Source organism: Rhinichthys klamathensis, unplaced genomic scaffold (genome assembly GCF_029890125.1).
Source record: "Rhinichthys klamathensis goyatoka isolate OS25496 unplaced genomic scaffold, OSU_Roscu_1.1 h1tg000181l_1, whole genome shotgun sequence".
Lineage (NCBI taxonomy): Eukaryota > Metazoa > Chordata > Actinopteri > Cypriniformes > Leuciscidae > Rhinichthys > Rhinichthys klamathensis.
The window spans coordinates 541,467-565,944 of NW_026606709.1; the positions used below are offsets into that span (position 1 = coordinate 541,467).

The following is a 24,478-nucleotide window of genomic DNA, read 5'->3' on the forward strand; positions in this document are numbered from 1 at the left end:
CAGAAGCGCTGCGCTGTTACACTACGTGAACTTACTGATCCAATCATTGATCCAATCACTGAGTTGTTGTGGTTTACTACTGCTGTGATCTGAGTGAGATAAACGCACCATCAGAAAAGAGATGCTGCTGCAAGAAGGGCATATTATTATTATTATTTTTACAACAATAGGGATAGATCATTTATAGCTATTAAATAGAGCAATATTTATTAAAGTAAGAATTGTCCATTTTGATTTCATGGTGACTGTAAACCTAATTTTTCTCTTTTGATATAATTTATTTTTTATAACTTTTTATGTAATATTTGTTCCTGTATGTATGCTATTACGCCTCAGTATATTTATGTATTGTGTACTTAATGTGTTTCTTTTTCATTGTTTCTATGCAATAATTAATAATAATGTCTTCCTATAATAATGTCTGTTACTTCTTTTTGAATTGTGTTCTATTCAAAGAATCATCTTGTCGAGCTTTAATGACGTCTTGGTAATGGCCGCTCTCACTGTGTCGTGCAGGGTTTATGAATTTCTCCGGTAGAGAAAAATAAGAACCCCAGACAGATCGTTCATTTTTTGAGCACAGTCACCCCAAGGAAAGAGACCGGGTGACTCCCTACACTGAGACCCTGTCTCTCGAGACTGGTTTGAAAGGTGACCGAATGTGTTTTAATACGCGATGTCCGTGTGTTGTGCAGGAGGGAACGCTTTATTGTTGCATGAGATTTTAGCCAGTGCGCATCGAAGAAACATTGTGCAACGCTGTAACTCGCGAATTTAGATTTAGAAAGTTACGTATGTGTTATTTAAGCACGAGTCTCGGCATTTAAGCGACGCGGTCGTTCGGGAAATGTCGGAAAAGGTGTCGTTTTCTAGTGTGCGGGCAGGATTCGGGCCTGTTAGCCGCATCGCCATCAACGAGTTCTCCCGTTAAAGATAAAGCGGCTAGTAAGACATGTGTCGGTCTCCCTTTCATGAATCCATTGCCTTAAATCTAAAAAGGTAAACAAGTTCCAGATGATTCAATGATTGGCCTTTGTGTGGTATGGAAAGTTGATTTTTAAAGTTTGAATGCGTTTAAGCTATTTTACGTTAGCAGGCTAATATAGAGGTGTTATGATGGAAGAACTAGTAAGGTAATTAATTCGTTTAATAAGAGCTACATTTATTCAGGACTACCATTGCATAAAATGATCATGGTAACTATATTTTTCACCTAAATAACACTGATATTAACTTAACTTTGTGTTAGCCAGCCACTACTGTCATTCAAAAATGTATGGCAGTTTAGTATATAAGATATCTTTAACAGTATCTATAACAGTAAAGCTTATTCTTTAGTAATTTTACAATTGATAGCTCATTTAAAAAAATATTTTTAAGTTTCTTGATATGTTGATAATAGTAATATTTATAATTGTTTTATATTTAGTATCAAGTCAACCGCCAGATAGACATTAACACTTACGTTATTTTTGCCTGTTTATTTGTTAGTAAGATGAGTTTTAGCAGCTAACTGGTTTTAAAATAATTTTTAAAGCATATTTTTTTTAGACATTGAATTTAAATGTTATGTTTTCATGGAATTTATTATTGAATATAATGAAGTAATATTCTTTTTTTTAAAAACATGCCAAATATGTATTTACTAAAGTTGTTTTAAAAGTGTTTTCAGTAGTGTCAGTAAGCAAAGCCTCTTGTTGTGTTCTTGTCCAAACTGTTGCTGTGGTACAGTTCATTGTATTATGTATATATCCACAAATATGTTAGATATTATTGCAGCAAGTGTTGTAATTCTGCTATAGAGGGTTTCTGAGGGTTGAAGGAAATCGTCTGTTTTGAATGTCGAATAAGTTTATTTTTGTTGACTTAACTGTCTGGCTTTCATTGAATGTCTGCTTCAGAGTTCTTGCTGATGGATACGCCTGAGAGCCCCACCCAGTCCCCACAATCTCCCGAGGAGGAAGAGAAGGGTCTCTCTGACAACGAGCTGCTGGAGTCGCCTGAGTCCCCAGCAGAAGTAGACAAGGGAGTGTCAGACAGTGAGCTCTTGAATGATGATGAAAATGAAGCACAGGGTGGAGGAGGAGACTCAGATTTTGAGGATGGAGACAGAGTAGCTACTGGTGGAGAAGATCCAGAGGATATTTCAGACCTGGAAGACTACAAGATTGACCGGGAGGAGAGGGAAGATGTCCACCAACAAAACCTTGGTTTGACGGTCCGAGGAAGCAGGCGGAATGCTATCCTGGAGGAGGAAGAGGAAGAAATCCTTGAGACGCCAAGATCACCGGATCCTGACTCACCGGGCCCAGAACACGAGCTACCTTTCACCCCGGCGGAGGAGGAACGAGACGAGGAGGATGAGTCAAACACCAAGCCTGGCCGTCCAGAGCTTGAGGAAGAGGAGGATGATGAGGAAGAAGAGAGGAGGAGGCGAAGGAGGGCGGCGATGGTAGTGAGTGATTTGAAGGACGAATCTTCTGTGTCCAGAGATCTGGATGAACATGAGCTGGATTATGACGAGGAGGTTCCAGAAGAGATTAGCGCTGCTGCTCCTGAGGAGGACGATGCAGAGAAGGGTCCAGCTGGGGAGGATGGAGAAGACGAGGAAGAGGATGATGAAGAAGAGGAGAAGAGACGGAAGAAAAAGGAAAGAAAACCAATTCTGCCTCCAGATAAAGACACACCACTGAGAAACTCAAGGGAAGACTCACGGGAAAGAGGCAGGAGAGATTCTTTCCGGGATAAAAAGAAAGAGGAAGATGATGGAGAGATTGATGAGGGAGAGATAGATGTAAGTATTTTTAAATAATTTGTGATTTTGGAGCTGTTCAATCTCAGTTAACTACTGCTGAGCCATTTGTGACAGTTTTAATGGTTTCATGATTAAACATAGGGCTGTCAAACGATTAATCACAATTAATCGCATCCAAAATAAAAGTTTGTGTTTACATAATATATGTGTGTGTACTGTGTATAATTATTTTGTATATAAATGCACACATGTATATATTTAAGAAAAATGTTATTTATATATAAAATGTTTTTATTTATATAAAATATACATTATATATAGGCTACATTCAGTCTATATACAGTATATACATGCAAATATTTCTTAAATACACATGCATGTGTGGGTATTTATGTATTAAAAATAATTATACACAGTACACACACATATATTATGTAAACACAAACTTTTATTTTGGATGCGATTAATCGCGAGTAATCGTTTGACAGCCCCAATTAAACATTTCTATCCTTTCTTAGTAGCCTGAGTTGTTAGTTTTTATGCAACATTTGTGGAAGTTAGCTTTACATAATGTATAGATTTTTTTTTGTGATTGTTTGGCCAGGCCATAACAGTAGAGGGAACAGATCTTTTTTTAAAACTTTTTTTAATCAAAATAAATGACGCTGCTAAATCAGAAAATACTTAATCTCTCAATGTTAATTGATCACCTAATAGACTAATTATAATATGTAAATAAAATATATATATACACTACCATTCAAAAGTTTGGAGGCAGTCAGATTATTTTATGTTCTTGAAAAAAGTCACCATGGCTCTATTAATTCATTATCCATTTAAAACATCAATGTTGAGAAATATTATTTCAATTAAAACTAACTGTTTTCTGTTTTAATATATTTTAAAATGTAATTTATTCCTGAAATGGCAAAGGAACAGCACCATTACTCCAGTCTTCTTCAGTGTCACATGATCCTAATATGATCAGTCTAATATGTTGAATTCAAGAACATTTCTTATTATTTATCAATGTTGTGCTGCTTAATATTTTTTTTGTAAACTGTGATACCTTTTTAGGATTCTTTTATGAAAATATTGTAGAATAGGATTTACCGGTAGGCTATTTGAAATAGGAATCTTTTGTAACACTGAACAAGTCTTTACTGTAATTTTTGATACATTTTATGCATCCTTGCTGAGTAATTTCTTATTAAGAAATCTTACTGACCCCAAACTTTTGAATGGTAGAGTAAATTACTTGCCCTTGATTTGGATTAAAACAATAACATCAATAACCAGTCATTATTAATTGCTGTAATAGATGTTTTTCCTGTTAATTTCAGGATGATGACCTTGAAGAAGGGGAGGTTAAGGACCCCATGGACAGAAAGATCCGACCCCGACCTATCTGCAGGTTTTTCATGAAAGGTAGTTCTTCATTCGTTTGAATGGTTATACATCTTCTAATACAGCATTTCTAAATGTAATGATTCAGCTGATATCTGAACTAACTTTAACGTACGTACTTTGTAGTCTGAGTTTTTATTGTATTTTTTATAATAGGTAATAAATGGAAAGTCTGTTATCATCAAGGAAAGTTTTTCAAGTTTGATATGCATGTCATTTGCATTTAGTTTGTTATTATGTCCATGCCCAAATTACAACAGTAGGGGGAGCAATTGAATACATTATCTTTCCCATGAGCAAATGTATCTTCAGAGCAAATCCTGCAAACCAGCAGGTGGTTTTGATGTTAACGTGATAAATTAATTAAATTATTTAAAAAGTATGAAACCACACACACACACCATTACTTAGCTATCTAAATGGGGACATTCCATAGACGTAATGGTCTTTATACTGTTCAAACTGTATATTCTATCCCCTTACACTAAACCTAACCATCACACAAAACTTTCTGCATTTTTACATTTAAAAAAAAAAAACTTTAATTACTTTATTTTTATACCAGATTTACAAATGAGGATGACACTAAAGGGAGGTTTTTGGAGATTTTGTCAGGTTTTGGTCACTTTTGGGTACAAATTTGTCACCAAAATATAGGTTAGACACACACACTCATACTCACTGGTCACTTTATTTGGCATACCTTGCTAGTACTGGGCTGGACCCCCTTTTGCCTTCAGAACTGCCTTAATTCATTTCGGCATAGATTTAACAAGGTGGTTGAAACATTCCTCAGAGATTTTGGTCTATATTGACATGAATACATCACGCAGTTGCTGCAGATTTGTCTGCTTCACATCCATGATGTGAATCTCCCGTTCCACTACATCTCAAAGTTGCTCTATTGGAGAGGCCAAGGCAGGATGGATTCATGCTTTCATGTTGTTTACACCAAATTCTGACCCTACCATCTGAATGGCGCACAAATTGAGCCACATAAGATCAGGCAATGTTTTTTCTAATCTTCTATTGTCTGATTTTTCTGAGCCCGTGTGAATTGAAGCCTCAGTTTCTGGTTCTTATCTGACAGGATTGTGTTGTTCTGCTGCTGTAGTCCATCTGCTTCAAGGTTCGATGGTTTGTGCGTTCAGAGATGCTCTTCAGCAGACCTCAGTTGTTACGAGTGATTATTTGAGTTACTGTTGCTTCTCTATCAGCTCGAACCAGTCAGGTCATTCTCCTCTGACATCAACAAGGCATTTTCGCCCACAGAACTTCCCATTCTCTTTAAACCCTAGGCGAAGTGAGACACAGCCGCCCTCTCTCACTCACTTGTCTCATTCGCTCCAGTTAAATAGTGCTTGTATTGTGCATATTTTTTTTCTAATTTCCGCAGGTTTCGCTCTCACACCAAAAGTGTACCCACCACTGATCTATATAAGGGGCGCGCACATAAAGCCGTCTTTCAAACAGTGAGTTGCAAGTACTAAAATGAGTGGTTATGCGCTTAAATGGTCAAATTCACACCAAATTATGTCAAAATGCCCATTTTGGCAAGTATTCAGTTTTCAGTTAAACAGTTAGTTTTGGAACGTAAATAGTTGAGAGAAAACGCATACTTAAAGTGACAGCAGCCTAATATTCCTGCTGCTGTCTATCAGGTTAATCAAAGAACAAAAGACACAGAAAATCACTCGCTGCTCTTGACTGAATAACTTTTGTAATTAAGCATTAATCTGACTGGATAGTTCATTCATTGTAAAAATTAAATACAGTGTTATTTTACATTTGATTACTTCAAATTCTGTAGTATTTCTTACCCGAGAATACTAATCTACTGTCTAACTTTAACTTAAAGCCGATTTTATTTCATATTTCTTTATTAAATTGCATTTATTTGTGCTGTTGTTTGCAATTTGTTTATTTGTTCTTATTTTATTACTGGAATTTTACTTGTTTTTCTATGAGAATACAATTATGCATTGAAGAAAAGTAGATTTTTGTTTGTATATGCTTTCAATTATAATTCTTAAAAGGAAAATTGGAATCAGCAAAAATCTACTTCATTTGTAATCTACTACCACTACATTTTTATCTTTTAAATGATACTTTCTAAAAAGCCTACTGCTTAAATACATTCAGACCCACAGCATTTGATCACTGGATTTACAGAAATCATTTCACTTTTAAGTGTTTTTTCAACATTTAAACATTACATATGTAATCAGCTCCTGACAAACACATTAATTATCATGTGATCACTCAGTGAATAATTTAACCATGTATTACTGTCTTTGGAAACCTTTTGTCTTTTAAACACAATGTACAAATTCATGTTATTTCAAATGTACATGAAATGCAGGGATTTCCCAGCTTTTTTATCAGCTGAACCTCTTTGACCTAAAATATTAATGTATATATAAAAAGTAGCCCCTGAGATTTAAAGTTAATAAGTTAGGTCAATAATAATAATTAATAGAATAAAGTTCATGGTTCACTGATGTAGGTTAATAGTTACATGACACGCAGGTAAACAAAATATTTTTATATTGTTTTTAGCAAGTGTTTTATTTCGATTTTTTTTTTTTTTTTTTTTTTTATAAAACAATTTTATTATGTAATATTTTCATTATACTCATAATTTCTTTCATAATTATACATTATCTGTAATATTGAATGCACTTTATGTTGTTGATAATAAAGAAAGGAATGTATTTTCTTTCTCTTTTCATTTTTATGTTCTGCAAAAGAAAGTCATACAGGTTTGAAATTACATGAGGTTAAGTAAATGTAAATAAACAATTGTAATTTTGGGTGGGGAAAATCCCTATAATATGAAATTATTTTTTTAATGAAATTACTCTAACTAAGAAACTAAAACTACCAGTAGATGGTGGTAAATGTCATTGAGTCCATTCATTCATTCATTTATTCAATTTGTTCAAATGGCTGGTTCATTCAGGAATGAAGTAAATGGCTCTCTTTATGAATCGGCCATTGAATCATTGGTTCACCGATTAACTCAAAACGCGGATTCATTCAGTAACGAAACACTGCTGTGTATTGCTAGGAGATGCACAACAGTTCTGCTCTGGTTTTAAAGGTAATATTTTTGTTGGCACAATTGACCCTTCGCTAAGCCCCGCCCTCCTTAGTTACTGTTGCTACGCCTGTCAAGCTTTCGCGGCTGCCACGTCTATTACAGTGTGAATGCACCGGTGTCAGACATTCCCAAGGAGATATTTAGTCATTTTTGGCGAACAAGTGAAATATCTGAGAGAGCAAGACAAAAGGGACAGCAGTATGCATTCGAGGGATATATCCACGACATAATATGCTACCGATTAGAGAATAATTTCATCAAAATTGAAGCTAAAGCCTATAACGTTAGGTCCCAGCGCAAGCAGCAGCCGCCTCCTTAGCAGACCATTCAAATGGGAAACACAAATTGAACAGCTATGTTCATGCACAGCAGAGTAAGTGAAATGTGAAAATAATCTAATAATGACAAATCAAACAGCTTATCCATCAATCTAACCGCGAGCCGCGATCGGATTGGGGTAAAGTTACAGGGGTAAAGTTAACGTTAGTAGGCCGTCCGCCGTCGATTAACACAATGCTGAAACATATTTTAAAGTATGTCAGTGAGCCTCCGTCTTGCCTTTAATCGTCTTATTTTACGTTCAAATATATGCATGAACAAAGAACCGCCATTATTTCCAAGCAATAGGCGTTTTTTTTTTTTTTGTTAATCCTGTCGACCTTTAGTTGTGAATGGGTCTCCACACTGCTTGATCCACGCCCGGGATTTCTCCCCTTTGGCTTTTAGGTTTCGGGAAGAGAAAAAATGCCACCCCACCGTCCAAACTTTTAGAAAACCGGGTATCAGATTTGCACAATCCATACGCACGACGCGTCGGCATGTTTCCCTCGCTCGAAAGCTTGACAGACCTTCCGCGCCTAGTTACGGTTGCTAAGCCACGATTGGCCAGTGGCGGTTTTCGGGTGTGGCTTAGCGAAGGGTCAATTGAGCAAAATATTTGTCTAAAATATTACACTATTAACTTATTAATTTAACTTTTGTATAAAATCAATGTCACATTTGCACATATGCTATTCATCATAAAATAAGCACTCGTGTGCAATCTTTACGCATGTGAGATTGCTTAACTGTATCATATGATATAAATATGAGGCGACAGCTCATACAGGGGCATTTTTCCCCTGATATCTTGAGGTTTAGGGGCATAATATTATCATATAATATATATATATATTTTTAAATATCATTCCACTTGATGCCTTTTTGTACCTTCATGGCCTGCTCAATATATTTAAATATCATAATGGCTTCTCTCTGGTCTCTGACAGGTAACTGCACATGGGGCATGATCTGTAGGTTCATCCATCCAGGAGTCAATGATAAAGGCAATTACTCCCTCATCTCCAAGCCAGACCCCTTCTCTCCTAACGGAGCTCCTCCTGGAGGAGGAGGAGGAGGACCTCACCCCCTCATGCCTGCTAACCCCTGGGTATGCATCCTTTTTAATTCGTTTTCAACTATTTTGTTTCTTCTTGAATTGAAATTGTTTAATTTTCAACTCAACATTTGAATCTTCATTTCTTTCAGGGAACCCCTGCCGCAGAAGAGTTGCCTCCCCCTCCGCCGCCTCTAGATCCTCCGGTGGAGAGCGCCTGGGAAAGAGGTCTTAGACATGCCAAAGAGGTACGGTTTTCACCATCTTACTTCTTTTTTTATTTTTTTTTTTGGTCCTTTTTGAGTCACCTAGAAATTTAAAACCTTTTTAAATTAAGTAATATTATATTAGTACTATTATAACTCCATTCAAATGAGTCTTTAGTGTGTTCTGCAATGGTTTTGTGATCACAATAAGTGTCAGCTTTGTAACTGAGATAACATAATGAAAGTATTATACTTAGCATAGCCTGAGTATCAAAATACATTATATTAAGGAAGACATTGTAAGATTCCAACTCAAAAAAACTCTGCTTTCCCTTTAGGTGTTGAAGAAAGCCACCATCCGTAAAGAGCAGGAACCAGATTTCGAGGAAAAACGTTTTACCGTAACCATAGGTGAAGATGATCGAGACTTTGACAAAGAAAACGACTTCTTCCGGGAACGTGGATATCGTATAACCAGAGAGATCAGAGAAGCTGGGTAAGAAACAATAACTTATCGGTAGCTTATTAGAGTGTGATCTCTTCCACTTATCTTTGGTCACTGATAAGTTTGGTAACGCTTCCTTTTACAGTCCTGTTACTCATGTACATACTATGTACTTATTATATTAAGTTTATATTAATATATTACCTTATATTAGCCAGTACTTTCTAGGTAAGTACACTGTAAGTACACTTAAGTACTGTACTGTAAAAGGAAGCGTTACCATAAGTTTCTGCTGCTGCTTTAAAGGCATGAAAATTCTGTAATCATTTACTCACCCTCATGTCGTTCCAAACCCGTAAGACTTTCATTCATCTTCGAAACACAAATGAAGATATTTTTTAATGAAATCTGAGAAATTTCTGCACAAATTTCACACACACAGTCCACACAACTACAACTTTGACGCTTCAAAAAAGTTCATAGAGATTGTAAAACTAATCCATCGGAATTGAGGAGTTTGGTTAAAGTTTTCTAAGAGACACGATTGCTTTTTATGACGAACAGATTTAATTTAGGCTTTTATTCACACAAACATTTATCAACGCACACATCAGATATGGTAAACGGATGCACAAGCATGTTCGCTTGATGTGCGAGAACCATTGAGGTTCATTCTCGTGTTACGCAGCCGTTTGAGCTTCTGCAAGAACCAATGAGGTTTGTTTCTTACACATCCAGCGAGTGCGGTTGATCTTCTGTTTATGTTCGCTGATCAATGTTTAAATGTAAATAAAAGCATAAATTAAATCTGTTCATCATATAAAGTGATCAAATCTCTTCAGAAACTTTACTAAACCACTCTGTTCATATGGATTAGTTTGACGATCTCTTTAAGCGACAAAGTGGTAACTGCGTAGACTCAATGAGGGGACAAAAAATCTCTCAGATTTCATTTAAAATATCTGCATTTTTGATTCGAAGTTGAACGAAAGTCTTACGGGTTTGGAATGACATGACGAGGGTGAGTGAGCGATGACATTTTTTTCATTTTGGGGTAATAAACTAAGCCTTTAATTTCAAATGTGGGTAGTTTGTTAAATAGTAATGGGTACCATCTAAAACTATTGTTTTGCTCATTCATTCTCAAATGGCAAAATGGAAAAAGTCCTAAATGATGGCCTATCACTGCACCTAAAATATACAATGATCCTTAAATATTCATATAAATTTTAAAGCTCCAGTCCGGAACTTTTCCTCTTTGTCGCCATCTCTCTGTTCGAAATCTGTAACTGCAGTGATTCGCGGAATTATTATCTTTACGTGGGTTGTAAATCGGCATGAAACAGCGCGGATGAACACAGTGCTTTGAGGCGAGTGCTGCTCTCAGTCACCGCGCTGTGTGGATAGCCTACTGTCATACAGAATCACTTTTTGAAAGTTTGACCAACATAAGAATTTTCATAAGAAAATGTCTTCTGAACAAGTAAGTAACATCCATTTTTGTTCTGACCAACTAAGGGGGAAAAAGCATTCGACATGATAAGCTTCGTTAGATTTAATCAACGCGATTTACAGCAACCGTGCAAATTATAGCCTACTTTGTTCTCAAATTCATGTTAACAACATCAGCATTGCGTGACTAATGTTAAATTTAATGTGTTTTATGGTTACCTGTGTAGTTCAGAATTCATATTCTCCATAATAGCAAAACGAGAAAGGCACAACAAAGGAAACTCCATAACTGTGTGAATTAAGAAAACGTACTGTTACACGATTGAACTATTGAAATGTCTTACTTGTTCAGCAGAAAAAAGCCGTCTCTTCTTCCGTTTTGAACCCCTTCAAAACACGGAGTTCAAGCACTTTTCAAAAGCCCCGCCGATGTTTAAATCCTTGTGTTCGCATGAGACGGTTTCTTTCTCTTTCTCTAGCCACCTTAAATCCGAAGTACGAAGTCTTTTGGGTTTTATAACTGCTGAATCTCCAGTTGACACTGATGATTGTTGTTTGGATCTTCCTGGATGCCATAAGTTTAATCATGTAAAGTGCTGCGAGAAAAGCCTATACATCTAAACATCTCGTCACGCGCAGTATAGCCGAGGGAGCCGAAACTCCTTCTTTATGTGTACGGGTGTGACGTAATGACGCAAAGACATGCTCGAATTTCCCGCGGAAACCCACCAGTACCACTGGAATTAAAATCATTATTACAAGCTAACCGTTTTGAATCTAGCTATGGCAAGCAGATAGTTTTGACCACTGGCAGAATAAGTTTTTTTTAATATAATTATTTTGGATTATTTTTAACTTAAAAAAGTTACGGACTGGAGCTTTAACTTAATTATTGTTGATTAAAAAAGTACTCTAATTTTGACCCTTTTTCTCTCTCTGCATTGCAGTGATATTGAGTTCAGAGATCCAGCTTACGGGTGAGTACTATAAATGAAATGCTTCCCTTCAATACAATTTGTATATATATTAACTATATATTAACTTGTACCCCCTCACTTAGGGATGGGCAATATACCGGTAAACACGATTAACCGGTAGAGAATTTGGACCATCGTCTCTATCGCAGTTACACTCATGTGACATTGCTGTGGTACGCCGTCACAAAACCTTATCGTTTGCAAGCGTTTTTAAGCATTGCGGTTTAAATAAAGGTGATTTTAAACTGTTGAAGCGCAATGAACAGTGAAAGACAACTCATTTCAGTACGATCTCTGAGAGATGCGCGCACATGAGCCGCTTCTTAGCGCGTGAGTACTGATATATATATATATATATATATATATATATACATTTATATTGTTATCATATATATATATATATAATAATAATCATTCATTACATTTTATATATATATAATGGTTATCGTGAAATAAAATTACTCATATCGTGACATAAGATTTTGGTCATATTGCCCACCCCTACCCTCACTATTCATTTAAACCCAGTTTATCACTCTTCCCAACTGTATTTTTAACAACCTTTTCTGTGGTAGTGATCCTTATGGTGACCCATACTACGATTATGAGATGGAAGCTTTTTGGCGAGGAGGCCAGTATGAGAATTTCCGAGTGCAGTACACAGAGACCCCACTGCCGTACTACCCTGTGAGTGATGTAGTGTTTATCTGTTTTACTTGTTTTTTGTTATTTTTTTTCCAAAGGGCTTTTAGCATAAAACCTAAATTGCGAAGTGACTTATCTTTTAAATATTTACAGTGTGCATGATTATGCCAAAATTGTGTATAATACAAAAATAGTTAACCATTCAGTGCTGCATTTGAGCAGAATTAAGTATCCCTGAGAGCTGTGTACCTCTATTTTGTACTACTGAACAACTGAGATTTTTTTTCTTTCTCTTGTGCATCAGGACCGAGAGCGGGAGCGTGATCCACGCGAGCGCCACCGGGAGAGGGAACGGGAGAACGAGAGAGACCACCGTGAGAGGGAGCGCAGGCAGAGAGAGCGGGAAAGGGAGAGAGAGCGGGAACGGGAGAAAGAGAGCCGGCGAAGGAAGGAGGAATGGGAAAGAGATCGTCTGAAACGGGACGAAAAGGAGGGAAGGCCAAGAGAGCGGCCTCCCAGAGAGCCACGGGAGAAAAAGGATGAGAAGGAGAAGCCACTCAAACCACGTTCGCCCACAAACATGCCACCCAGGTCAGTTCCAAGCTTCCTACAGTCTTAGATGGAACAAAGTCCAATAACGAAGAGGTATAAAAAAAACGTCTGATGCATATTTGCTCTTTAAAATCACAAAACTGATGAAATCTGCCTGTTCCAGTTTGATTGCCTGGCTGCTATGCATCTTTTTGGGATATAGGTTTTTAGTCGTATTTTGAAGTCTGGTGCAATAAATGTACCTGAATTAGTAGTAATACCTGTATCTTGTAAGTGGAACGTTTAAGGTCATTTGGTACTACTTTTTGGATGGATGGAAATTCTGACCACAAATTCAACATGCACTTCCACTAATTTCTTTGGTGTTTTCTATACAATCATTCACAGAGACTGCTGTTTTAAACAGCAAGCATCCCCTTTTTGTATGCTGGTCTGTTGTTGTGGTAGGATCAAATTCAGATTTAATTGTGTGACAAACTGTGGTTATACTTATTTTGCATGTTGGTCATATTGTCTCTTTTCTGGCTAGCGAGAAGTTTCTTTTCAAATAAGCTACTATGTGCACTAGTGTTGCACGGTGCACCGATACTTCAAAAGTATCGCGATACTCGGAAATTAAAAACTTCACGATACCTAAATTTATTAGTATCGATACTTCTAAGAATGACCGCGTTCCAGATTTGTAAGAGAGTATTGCATGTTGGTGTGTGCTGCACGCTTCCAGTGCCTCCCTATGGACGTCTGTGTTTTTCTCCTCATGCGCGTGTGACAGGGCACGTGAACTGAACGAGCAGAGAGAGAGAGAGAGCGAGCGAGCCCCGGTCGCGCGCGCGCACTCTCTCTCTGCGGAGCCAGGCGAAAGTATAAACAAGGCTTCACCGTCTCAAAACTAAGCGCTGTCTTGCTCTCTCTCTCTCCCTCGCACATATTAATCAAAATAATTCGACACGATGGTAAGGTCGGGAGACTAAAGTTTCATGTGGAGCATTCGGAGTTTTTTTTTTTCCTGAATTACCGCTGGGTGTAAATTGTGGTAAAATACGTTGCCTTATATTCTCTGAATCGTTCCGCACATTCAGCTGACATAAACCACACTTTAAATAAACGAAAAAAACTATCCAGTCATGAAATGTTTTCTGTGATGACAGTGGGATGTCCTAACCGCCTGGATAATCACACAACGCGCACACGTCCGATAATGACACGTCCAATTCGCGAACTAATGACTCATTTGAACCGATTCGTTTTAATGAATGGTTAAAACAACTGATCTGTCTGAATCGGTGTATAACTAATCGTTAACACTTTGTAATAAGAGTTCATTTTATACATAAATTACATAATACAAATAAAAAAAATTTTTTTTTTTCCCCCGAAAAAGCATATGACTACTTTTTTCCACACAGTGCTATCATGAATCGATAAGAGAATCGTTAAAGAATCGGATCGATAAGCAGAATCGTCAGTGGCATTGATATTGATAAAATCTTATGTTTCTTATGATAACTGAGATAATGCTGCTCTAATTAATTTTTTATATTTTTCATATTTTGTTCAAATGGTTAATATAGCCTATCTGCTGTTCATATGTTCATTTATTAGTGTGTTATGATTGGAATGTTGTCCCAGTTTTAAAATAAAGCACAGCAATGATATTTGAGTGTTTCTCCCTTTTCAGGAAAAGTATCGAAAAAGTATCGAAATCGCAATTCTTGACTTGGTATCGGTATCGAAACAATAATTTTGGTATCGTGACAACACTAATGTGCACCAGACTCGATGTTGATAGGGTTGTCAAAAGGACTTGTACTTCGGTACCAAGTTGATACTTAGGGGGCTTCACACTGGGCACATTTGCTGCGGTCCGAGTCTGAGCACGATTGTTCCCGGTGCCCCCCGTAGGTTTTGTCTGGTTTCACACTCAACTTGATTCTACCGAACCCTGGTGCACTTGCGTTTATCTTACGTTATCACATTTGTGCATGCCGCATGATAGAAAACAGAACATGGCCAATATATTGTTTTTTTTATTAATTTGGTGCTATTCATAGTTTTCATTCATGTGTCTAAATCGAGTTGTTGCACCACGTAAAGCGATAGTTCACTTTGAAATTAATTTTTGGTATGTTTTAGCTTACCTCAAGGGCATCCAAGATATAGGTGTCTTTGTTTCCGCAGAAGTTTAAATTTTGGTATTTTTAGGTCAAACCGTTCTTGTCTGTCAGTCATATAATGCAGGTCTATGGTCACTTCCTCAAAGAGCATGCACAGAGAAGTCCAAATTAAACATGATTTAATGACTCATAAATGTAAGTATACATTGATGGCCTAAGACACGAAACGAGCGGTTTGTGTGAGAAAACGAACAGTATTTATATCGTTTTTACCTCTTGTAACCACAGCCACGTCCAAGTGATCTGAGGGCGCGGGTGCTTTGGTCTGTGCGTTACAAGAGGTAAAAACGATATAAATACTGTTCGTTTTCTCACACAAACCACTCGTTTCGTGTCTTTGGCCATCAATGTGTACTTACATTTATGAGTCATTAAATCATGTTTAATTTGGACTTCTCTGTGCGTGCTCTTTGAGGTGGACCCCATAGACCTGCATTATATGACTGACAGACAAGAACAGTTTGACCTAAAAATATCAAAATTGAAACTACTGCGGAAACAAAGACACCTACATCTTGGATGCCCTTGAGGTAAGCTAAAACATATCAAAAATGAATTTCAAAGTGAACTATCCCTTTAATTTTAAACACAGCTTTGGCCTGAATTAACATTTATATTAATTCTTTATGGAAAGCACTGCAGGGTGTCTTTTCTTCTATTAGATTACTTGCACTGTTGTTGCAGTTGTAAGTTGAATACACATTCTAATTCTTCTGGCATTTCCTGACATTATAACAATAGTCTTTTCAAGTTGGGTTTATTTCCCCTCACAGCAATTTCTTTATCACTGTATTCACTTAACCACAGACTCAGATTGCATATTTGATTATGGTCACTTTATGGGAAATTTCCTGGAGATTCATATCTCATGGCCACACCAGTGCTGCTCTTTTGACCTTCTACGTCATGTCAGCTCTCATTTTTCCTCAATAAAAAAAAAAAGAGTTTCGCATTTCACTAATTAAGACAAGATCACACAACAAAGAATTCCACAGTGGGAGACTGTGGAATGCATGTATCTGTCCCATGATACTTGCACAGAGTCATTTACCTGGCAGGGTAGGAAGAGATTCACACCTAGCCAGTTTGTTTGACTTCAAAGAATGCTGTTGTGTCTCAAATTTCTAAACTTCAGAAATTTGTTACTGATGTAACTCTCCCCATTTTGTGTGAACGTAACAATTTGGTTAGCTTGAAACTTGAAAAAATTCACTATCATTTATTTATTTTTGGCCCTGTCTATAAACATGGAGTTTCAGTTCCACTGATCTTATTTGAAAGTGAAAACTTGAACACACACACACTACATTTTGTTCATTAAAACTGAATTGTGTAATTTCTCATTGCTAAGATACTTTCTCCTATCATTGTATGAAATGCATAGACAAATCTTATAATAATATATAAATAAATATTTTTATAATATATATTTTTATTTGAAAAAATATATATTATTGTATATCATTGTGTATGTACGCGTGTATATATTAGGGCTGTCATGATTCCTTGATTAAATTCGAGTACTCTATTTAAATAGCCTGGCATGCCAGACCTACATCAAGATGTTAGGTCTGGGAACTCTCCATTGACATGCCTCAATCCGAGGGGCGGGATAAACGGTTACCTTTCAAAATCCCTCTGCACGCAATAGGATAACGCTACAACCAACCAGAGCAACGAACGGTTGTGGATGAGTGAGTCCCATCCGTTTTTCTACCAGCGGAGCTAATTGATATATTAAACTTTTGCCGTATCAGGACGGCAAAAATCCGAACACATCTTCCTTTTTTAAGAATGACTTAAGTGACGTTCTCTTAACTCCAAGTCCTCCAGAGTCGCGGCCAAAGCCGATTCGAAAGACCGCTGCATCTTCATTGTTTTCAAGTAGCAGGGAAATCACCTATTGAAATCACGCGGAACCTCATGAACTGTGCCGTCATTGTGTTAAGCCCGCCGACTCTATACACGATGTGATTGGCCTGACCAGTTTTTGGTTTTTCCAGCTCAAAAGCCTATGGAGAGTTGCTAGACCACACTGGCTGCGAAATAATTTTCGCTGCCGCTAGGGTGCGTCTAGATTTCTAGGCTACTATTTAAAATAAATATAGCCTCTATTGCAATTTACCCATGTTAAGTAACCGGCAAAACACTGGAAGTGGCTCATTCCAAGGTTGATAATCCATGAATTATTACAACGTTTTCTAAGGCTGCACGATGTATTAACCATTTTAAAACCATACTATAGCATAGTGCTATTGTGAATTCACAAAGACTGCGATTCAATTAAATAAATCTATGCCTTGCGGGTTTAATATTAGGGCTGCACGATTATGGCCAAAATGATAATCATGATTATTTTGATCAATATTGAGATCACGATTAATTATCACGATTATTTGTTGATTTTAAACAAAACATATTGTATTGTCACATAGGCTAATTATAACTGCTTTCATCCATATTGTGTTACATTCCTGCTAATGTACAAATATGTGCATCAACATAAAATAGGTCCTCTTATTCACTAAAATTCATTGCATCTCCTATAAAGAATAAATACAAATAAATTAAACAATAATGAAAATGTAGCAAAACTTCAACAGGGCACTATTTTTCCATTTTACATTGTGTAAATATATTTTAGGAAGCAAAATATAAACTTGCATTGTACCTGCATAATGGATGTGAATAAAACTCAAAATATACAATCAATAAAAAAACAAATATTCCATAACAGAATGTAACCAAATGAGAACATTTCAAGCCAAGGCAGAACTATGCACTATGGAAGTTCGATTAATGGAGTCATTGTTATTTGACGCTTAAGAAACGTAAAACCTGGTTGTGGTACAGTGTCAGTGATTAGTTGTGAAATCTTTCTGCATAAATTAGGGCTGCAACTAACGATTATTTTAGTAATCGATTAATCTGTCGATTATTTTTCCGATTAATCGGTGAATCAGATAAAAAAACCTGAAAACAAAAAAGCATTAATTTCCAGCCCTTTATTCAAAAACAGAACTGACCGTGCAAAAAATCAGAAAGTGCACAAACGAGTTGCTCCTTGAACATCCCTGAGCTGTTAAAGTAATAATAAAATAAAATAAAATGGACTAACACAAACTTACACAAGTATGCTTTACATATGCTTTTTTTAAATAAAGTGCTCAAAAATATGTATATGTATTTAAATATGTATTTAAAGGGACCTGAGCTGTCAGAACAATAAATTTATAAAAAATAAAGAAAAATACAAATCAGAAAACTTAACAGGATTTGTTTGAACGTCAGAACTTGTTCTCTACTACACTACACTCACAGACGCACATGCTCACAAACTCTCACACTCACAGACGCACACACTCACAGATGCAGACAATCACAAACTTGTTCCCTTTCGAACGGTCACTTCGTATTGCGTAGCTATGCGCAGTGGGGGAAACTCCTTTTCCTCGATTTACTGAAGCCTTTATGTAAAGCGCATTTGCAGCTGCACAGCTAGAACATGAGCGTCTGGCTCGCTCATAGAAAGCGCTGCGGCAACTGCACATCCAATGGCGCCGGCGCACGCCCCCTTGGCGGGCTCTGACGTGTATGACGCAGAGTGATCTCATTGGTCGCACGTCAGAGCCCGCCAAGGGGGCGTGACCTCAGTCTATAATAGTCCCCGAATTCGGCATTATAGCAGATTTTACTCCTTCAGCGACAAACTTCATGTCTCTGACCATTTATTGAGCCTTTGCCGTCGAACAAGCCCTTCAGCCAGAGCGAGCTACAGTTCAGCAGACTACACATCTCATCCGTGTTTCTCCTGACGCGGTCTCTCCTGTGGCTATCCGGCGATATCCTTTTCAATATCTGTTTATTATGTGTTTATATATGTACCAGCGTTGTTCCATATGCCTCGTGTTTAGCGAGGCCTACGAACACGCGAGCTGCATTTCATGCCTGGGACTCTACCACGCAGAGAATGCACTCTCTGTCGGCGGATGTGCGGCCTGCGGGTGCATGCCTATCTCCGTGCTGCGACCTCTTCGAGACGGCGGCGCCGCGTCACCCGCGCTTCCTTCTCTGGCCCTACTTACAGCAGAGGAAGAAGCCGACGGCCAACGGCATCCAGAGAGCACGGACGTTTGTGAACGCACGCCGGCCACGTCCCCGCGTGCTTCACTCTCTCCAGCTCAGTCATCTCCGGTCCTGTTCGAGGGAGATCAGCCCCCCCCCCCCACCTGGCGGGCCTCGTCTCCTCCGGCGGACCCAGCGAGGCAGGACTAACTCCGACGCTGAAATGCTTCGGATCCTAACACAGGCCGTCGCGGACCTCGAGCTCGAGTAGAACTAACCGTGCTAGCTGGCGCCGACCAGCAAAGCCGGCGAAACAGGCCTCTTAGCCCCGCCCTGCGGCTGATGCCCAACGCTAGCCGAACGCTTCCCGCCGGAGTCGTCCTAGCACGCAAAGGAAAGAGAGGGCGCGTGTCCCGCGCTTGCCGGACCACCCTCAAAGAAGCCAGCAAAACTTCCCACAGCCCCCTGTTAAGTTCAGGCGGCTGGGGATTTTATTATTGTAAACAGGCCCGCAGCAGTGAGCGCGTCTTTACAAACAAACGCCGTTTTCACGGCGACCCAAATAAAGCACACGAGCACAACACATGGGTTCACGGTCAGTGTGTCAAACCCTAGCCACACGGGTTATAGCCTGGCAAGCTATCCCCGATGTGTCGAGTTGGGTTATAATAAACACTATAAAGCGAGGCTACTCGCTCCAATTCGCTCACAGACCCCCAAAGTTTCATGCGGTTCTCGAGACTTAGGTGAGAAGCAACGTGGGTCACATGCTTCGCACCGATGTACATAATTCATTAGCAAAAGGGGCGATAGAATTAGTCCCCCCTGTGCTAAAACATACAGGTTTTTACAGCCGCTATTTTCTAATTCCGAAAAATGACGGCGGCCTCAGACCCACTCTAGACCTGAGACATTTGAACAAAGCTCTCATGAGACGGCCGTTCAAAATGTTAGCTATCAGTTTCACAAGCACAACACATGGGTTCATGGTCCCCCTTCATCAGGCGGCCCCTCCCCCGTTGTAACATTGACTTCCCCACACGCAAATGCTTGTACAGTCAGTCCAATACTCAATGTGTGCACAAATCACAATATAAGGGTATCAGGTCCCCCTACGTTAGGTGACCAGCCCCAATCAGTGTGTCAAGCCCTAGCCACACTGGTTCTAGCCTGGCTAGCTATCTCCGATTTGTCGAGTTGGGTCATAAACACTATAAAGCGAGGGTACTCGCTCCAATTCGCTCGCAGACCCCCGAAATTTCAGGCGGTTCTCGAGACTTCGGTGAGAAGCAACGTGGGTCACGTGCTTCGCACAGAAGTACAGAATCTATTAGCAAAAGGGGCGATAGAATTAGTCCCCCCCGTGCTAAAACATATGGGTTTTTACAGCCGCTATTTTCTGATCCCGGAAAAAAAAGACGGCGGTCTCAGACCCATTCTAAATTTGAGACATTTGAACAAAGCTTTCATGAGACGGCCGTTCAAAACATTAACTATCAAACATATCCTTGCGCAAGTGCGCCCGGGGGATTGGTTTGTCACAATGGATCTGAAAGATGCTTACTTTCACATTCAAATAAATCCTCGTCACAGGCCATTCTTGAGATTCGCCTTCGAGGGCCAGGCTTATTAATACACCGTTCTGCCGTTCGGTCTATCGTTGGCACCCCGTACATTCATGAAGTGTGTGGATGCAGCGCTTTCTCCTCTGAGACATCAGGGAGTGTGTGCGTTTAAATTATCTCGACGACTGGCTGGTGCTGGCACAGTCGAGAATCGAGCTATTAGCTCACAGGGATTTGACAGGGATTTGATTCCCGGCCATCTAAAATGCCTGGGTTTCACAATCAATGTTTCAAAAAGCCAACTAACCTCCAGCCAGAGCGTGATCTTTCTGGGCACTGTTTTAGACTCAAGAGCTATGACAGCGCGACTCACACCAGAGCGCGCGCTCTCAGTGCGAGCGCTTGCAGGCACTTTCAGATTGTGCGAGCGTGCGCCACTGAAGAAAACTGCTTGGTCTCATGGCAGCAGCATCGCCAGTACTCCACATGGGATTACTGCGCATGCGCCCGATGCAGCATTGGCTGAAACGCTGTGTGCCAACTCATGCATGGCAGTCAGGCAGCTTGCGCGTTATGGTGAATCACGGTTGTTTAACAACCCTGATTCCCTGGCGGGCTCAGAACTGGCACCACGAGGGGGTGATTTTCGCCTCGAGAATCAACACTCACTGCAAATTGTTCTTTTCGAAGAACAGGGACGCGCTGGCCCATGTCTGGCCCAACCGTCCCCTTTATGCCTTTCCCCCCCGTCTCGATGATTCCACAAGTCATCAAACGGGTCAGAGAGAGCGGGTGCCCAGTCCTTCTGGTGGCCCCTCTCTGGAAAACCAGACCGTGGTTCCCAGGAACTGGTTCAGTTATCGGACACAATCCTATGGCCTGTCCCACTGAGGAAAGACCTCACACAGGCGAACGGGACATTGTGGCATCCGAGACCCGATTTATGGGCCCTCCACGTTTGGCCCCTCAACAGGTACCCAAGGACCTTCCTGAGAAGGTTTTAAGCACTATATCTGAAGCCAGGGCCCCGTTGACTCGCTTCGAGATATCTATGCTTCAAAATTGTCAGGTTTTTCCTGCTGGTGCTCGAAAAATCAGGCTGACCCAGAGTCATGTGAGATATCTGTGGTTCTCTCATTCTTACAGGAGCTGCTGGACGCGGGTCGCTCCCCGTCCTCGCTCAAAGTGTATGTGGCAGCCATAGCAGCACATCATGTTCTTACGGCTGGCCAGTCACTGGGAAGAACCGACTTGGTCGTAAGATTCCTGGAAGGTGTGAGGAGAATGAACCCCTCCAGACCTCCGTCTGTGCCGCCTTGGGACCTAATCGGTTGATCTAAAAACCCTCTCGCTGAAGACCGCTCTCCTTATGGCGTTGGCATCTATCAAGCAAGTGGGAGTTCTGCAGGCGCTCTCTGTGAGCCCTGCATGTTTGGAGTTGGGTCCAGATGACTCCAGAGTCATCCTCAAGCCCAGACATGATTACGTTCCTAAAGTGCTCTCAACACTGTTCAGAGCACAGGTGGTGACATTATCAGCCCTCCCTCCTTCTGCAGAGGATGCAGAGGTTAATCTTCTATGCCCTGTCAGAGCGCTGAGAATCTATCGGAAGCGTTCTGCGTCTTTTAGACAATCAGAGCAGCTTTTTGTCTGCTTTGGTGGTAGATCCAAGGGGGATCCAGTCACTAAGCAAAGACTGTCTAGATGGATAGTGGATGCTATTTCTATGGCTTATACCGTAGTGGGTGAAGTTTGCCCTATAGGTATCAAGGCCATACGACCAGAGGTATGGCCTCGTCATGGGCTTGGTCATCTGGCATGCCCATTAGTGATATATGTGATGTGGCCGGCTGGTTCTCGCCTTCCACATTTATGAGTTTCTATAATAGGGAAGGGCCTTCCCTGCAGGCGAGGTGCCTTCGGTATGATTAAGACCCGTCGGTGGCCGGTCTTGTCATATATTGTCATATATCACATTCATATATATATACAAAACCCGCTGCTGGCCGGTTGTATTTCATGCATAAACCCGCTGTTGCCGGTTATATTTACATATATATATAAAGCCCGCTTTTGACCGGTTATATGACATATATAAAACCCGCTTTGCCGGTTATATTCCATACAAATATAAAACCCGCTTTGGCCGGTTATAATTTCATATATAAACCCACTTGACTGGTTATATGTTCATATACTAATAACCCCGACAGTGTCTGGGTTCATTGGTGTAGTATGTTGGGTTATTTCTAACTGAAATGTACTATTTTAGACCTGACGGTGTCTTGTCTATTTATACATAATTATGCGGTTATGGCTTGTTCTGTATGCTCAGGGGCCTGAGTTGCAGTGGCAGCCAGTTACTCAGTGCGGCGTTTTGCATGGCGTCCCCACTGCGGATAGCTACGCAATACGAAGTGACCGTTCGAAAGGGAACTACTCGGTTACTCACGTAACCTCAGTTCCCTGAGTTAGGGAACGAGTATTGCGTAGCCAGCCGCACTATAGTAACATGGCAAGTTGTCGCTTCAGTCGTTAAACCTGCTATAATGGCGAATTCGGGGACTATTATAGACTGAGGTCACGCCCCCTTGGCGGGCTCTGACGTGTATGACGCAGAGTGATCTCATTGGTCGCACGTCAGAGGCGCCCGCGCCATTGGATGTGCAGTTGCCGCAGCGCAGCCTATGAGCGAGCCAGACGCTCAGTGTGCTAGCTGTGCAGCTGCAAATGCGCTTTACATAAAGGCTTCAGTAAATCGAGGAAAAGGAGTTTCCCCCACTGCGTATAGCTACGCAATACTCGTTCCCTAACTCAGGGAACTGAGGTTACGTGAGTAACTGAGTAGTTTTGTTTTGTGTTTTTTGTCAAATATGTTATTATCTTTAACAAAATGTTTGACATTTGACAAGCACATGCACACAAAAGACTATCATAATATTAATTGTAAATACAATGTATATAAAATATAAATACAATATAAAATAATATAAAAAACAAATACAATGGATTGACCACCTCATGGTGTGTAAGGTAGGCCTATTTTGCAGCTCATCCTTTCCGAGGATATAGTGAAGTTTCTCTGAGTCAGTTAGTGTTAAGAATGAAAATTTGCAGCACTGAATTTTTGGAAAAAAATAATTATTCCCTTGTAGTGGTACTTTGGACAGACAAGAAAGTGTTTCTTCTGTCTATCTTATTCAAATCACAGTCAGTGGTAAAAACATTAATTGTTGTTTTTATTTATATTGTTGTCCATTTATCGAACTTCCATGCCTCTTATATAATAATTATATATTACTATGTACCAAATTTACTAATGCTCGGACACACTCGGTCTCTCTCGCGCACTGTCGCTCGCGCAGACACACTCTGTCTCTCTCGCGCGTGGTGTCCAATCCGGCGCCTCATAGCTCTGCTCCGCGCTCAACTCAACTTTTTTTTTATACTCAAACATCTCCGCGACTTATTGATAGTCGCGTGACGCAACGAATTGATTATGAAATTCGTTGCCAACTTTTTTAATAATCGATTTTTTATCGATTTAATCGATTCGTTGTTGCAGCCCTAGCATAAATTTAATCTTATTTAATCCTCCATATGAAAGTTTATGTGCTTGAATTATTTCTTTTTATTAAACAATAGTTCAAAACAAGACGTTTGTAGTACTGATTATTGGAGTCCATTAATCGAACTTCCATGCTCTTATACAGTAATAATATATTACTATGTAGTATGTATGTACCAATTTACTAAT

General features: G+C 39.6%; 1 protein-coding gene across 5 annotated transcripts in view; it reads left to right on the forward strand.

The window, feature by feature from the left end:
• The first annotated feature begins 477 nt into the window (after window positions 1-477).
• zc3h18 (zinc finger CCCH-type containing 18) overlaps window positions 478-24,478 on the forward strand; it is a 54,494-nt gene continuing 30,493 nt past the window's right edge. For all 5 annotated transcript variants that reach the window (XM_056261161.1, XM_056261163.1, XM_056261162.1 and 2 more), the window contains exons 1-9: window positions 478-999; window positions 1,902-2,794; window positions 4,099-4,183; window positions 8,534-8,694; window positions 8,793-8,888; window positions 9,185-9,342; window positions 11,691-11,720; window positions 12,296-12,407; window positions 12,670-12,956. In XM_056261161.1, coding sequence (XP_056117136.1) covers window positions 1,913-2,794; window positions 4,099-4,183; window positions 8,534-8,694; window positions 8,793-8,888; window positions 9,185-9,342; window positions 11,691-11,720; window positions 12,296-12,407; window positions 12,670-12,956 — 1,811 coding nt within the window. In that variant the 5' untranslated portion in view covers window positions 478-999; window positions 1,902-1,912. The remainder of the gene's footprint in view (window positions 1,000-1,901; window positions 2,795-4,098; window positions 4,184-8,533; window positions 8,695-8,792; window positions 8,889-9,184; window positions 9,343-11,690; window positions 11,721-12,295; window positions 12,408-12,669; window positions 12,957-24,478) is intronic.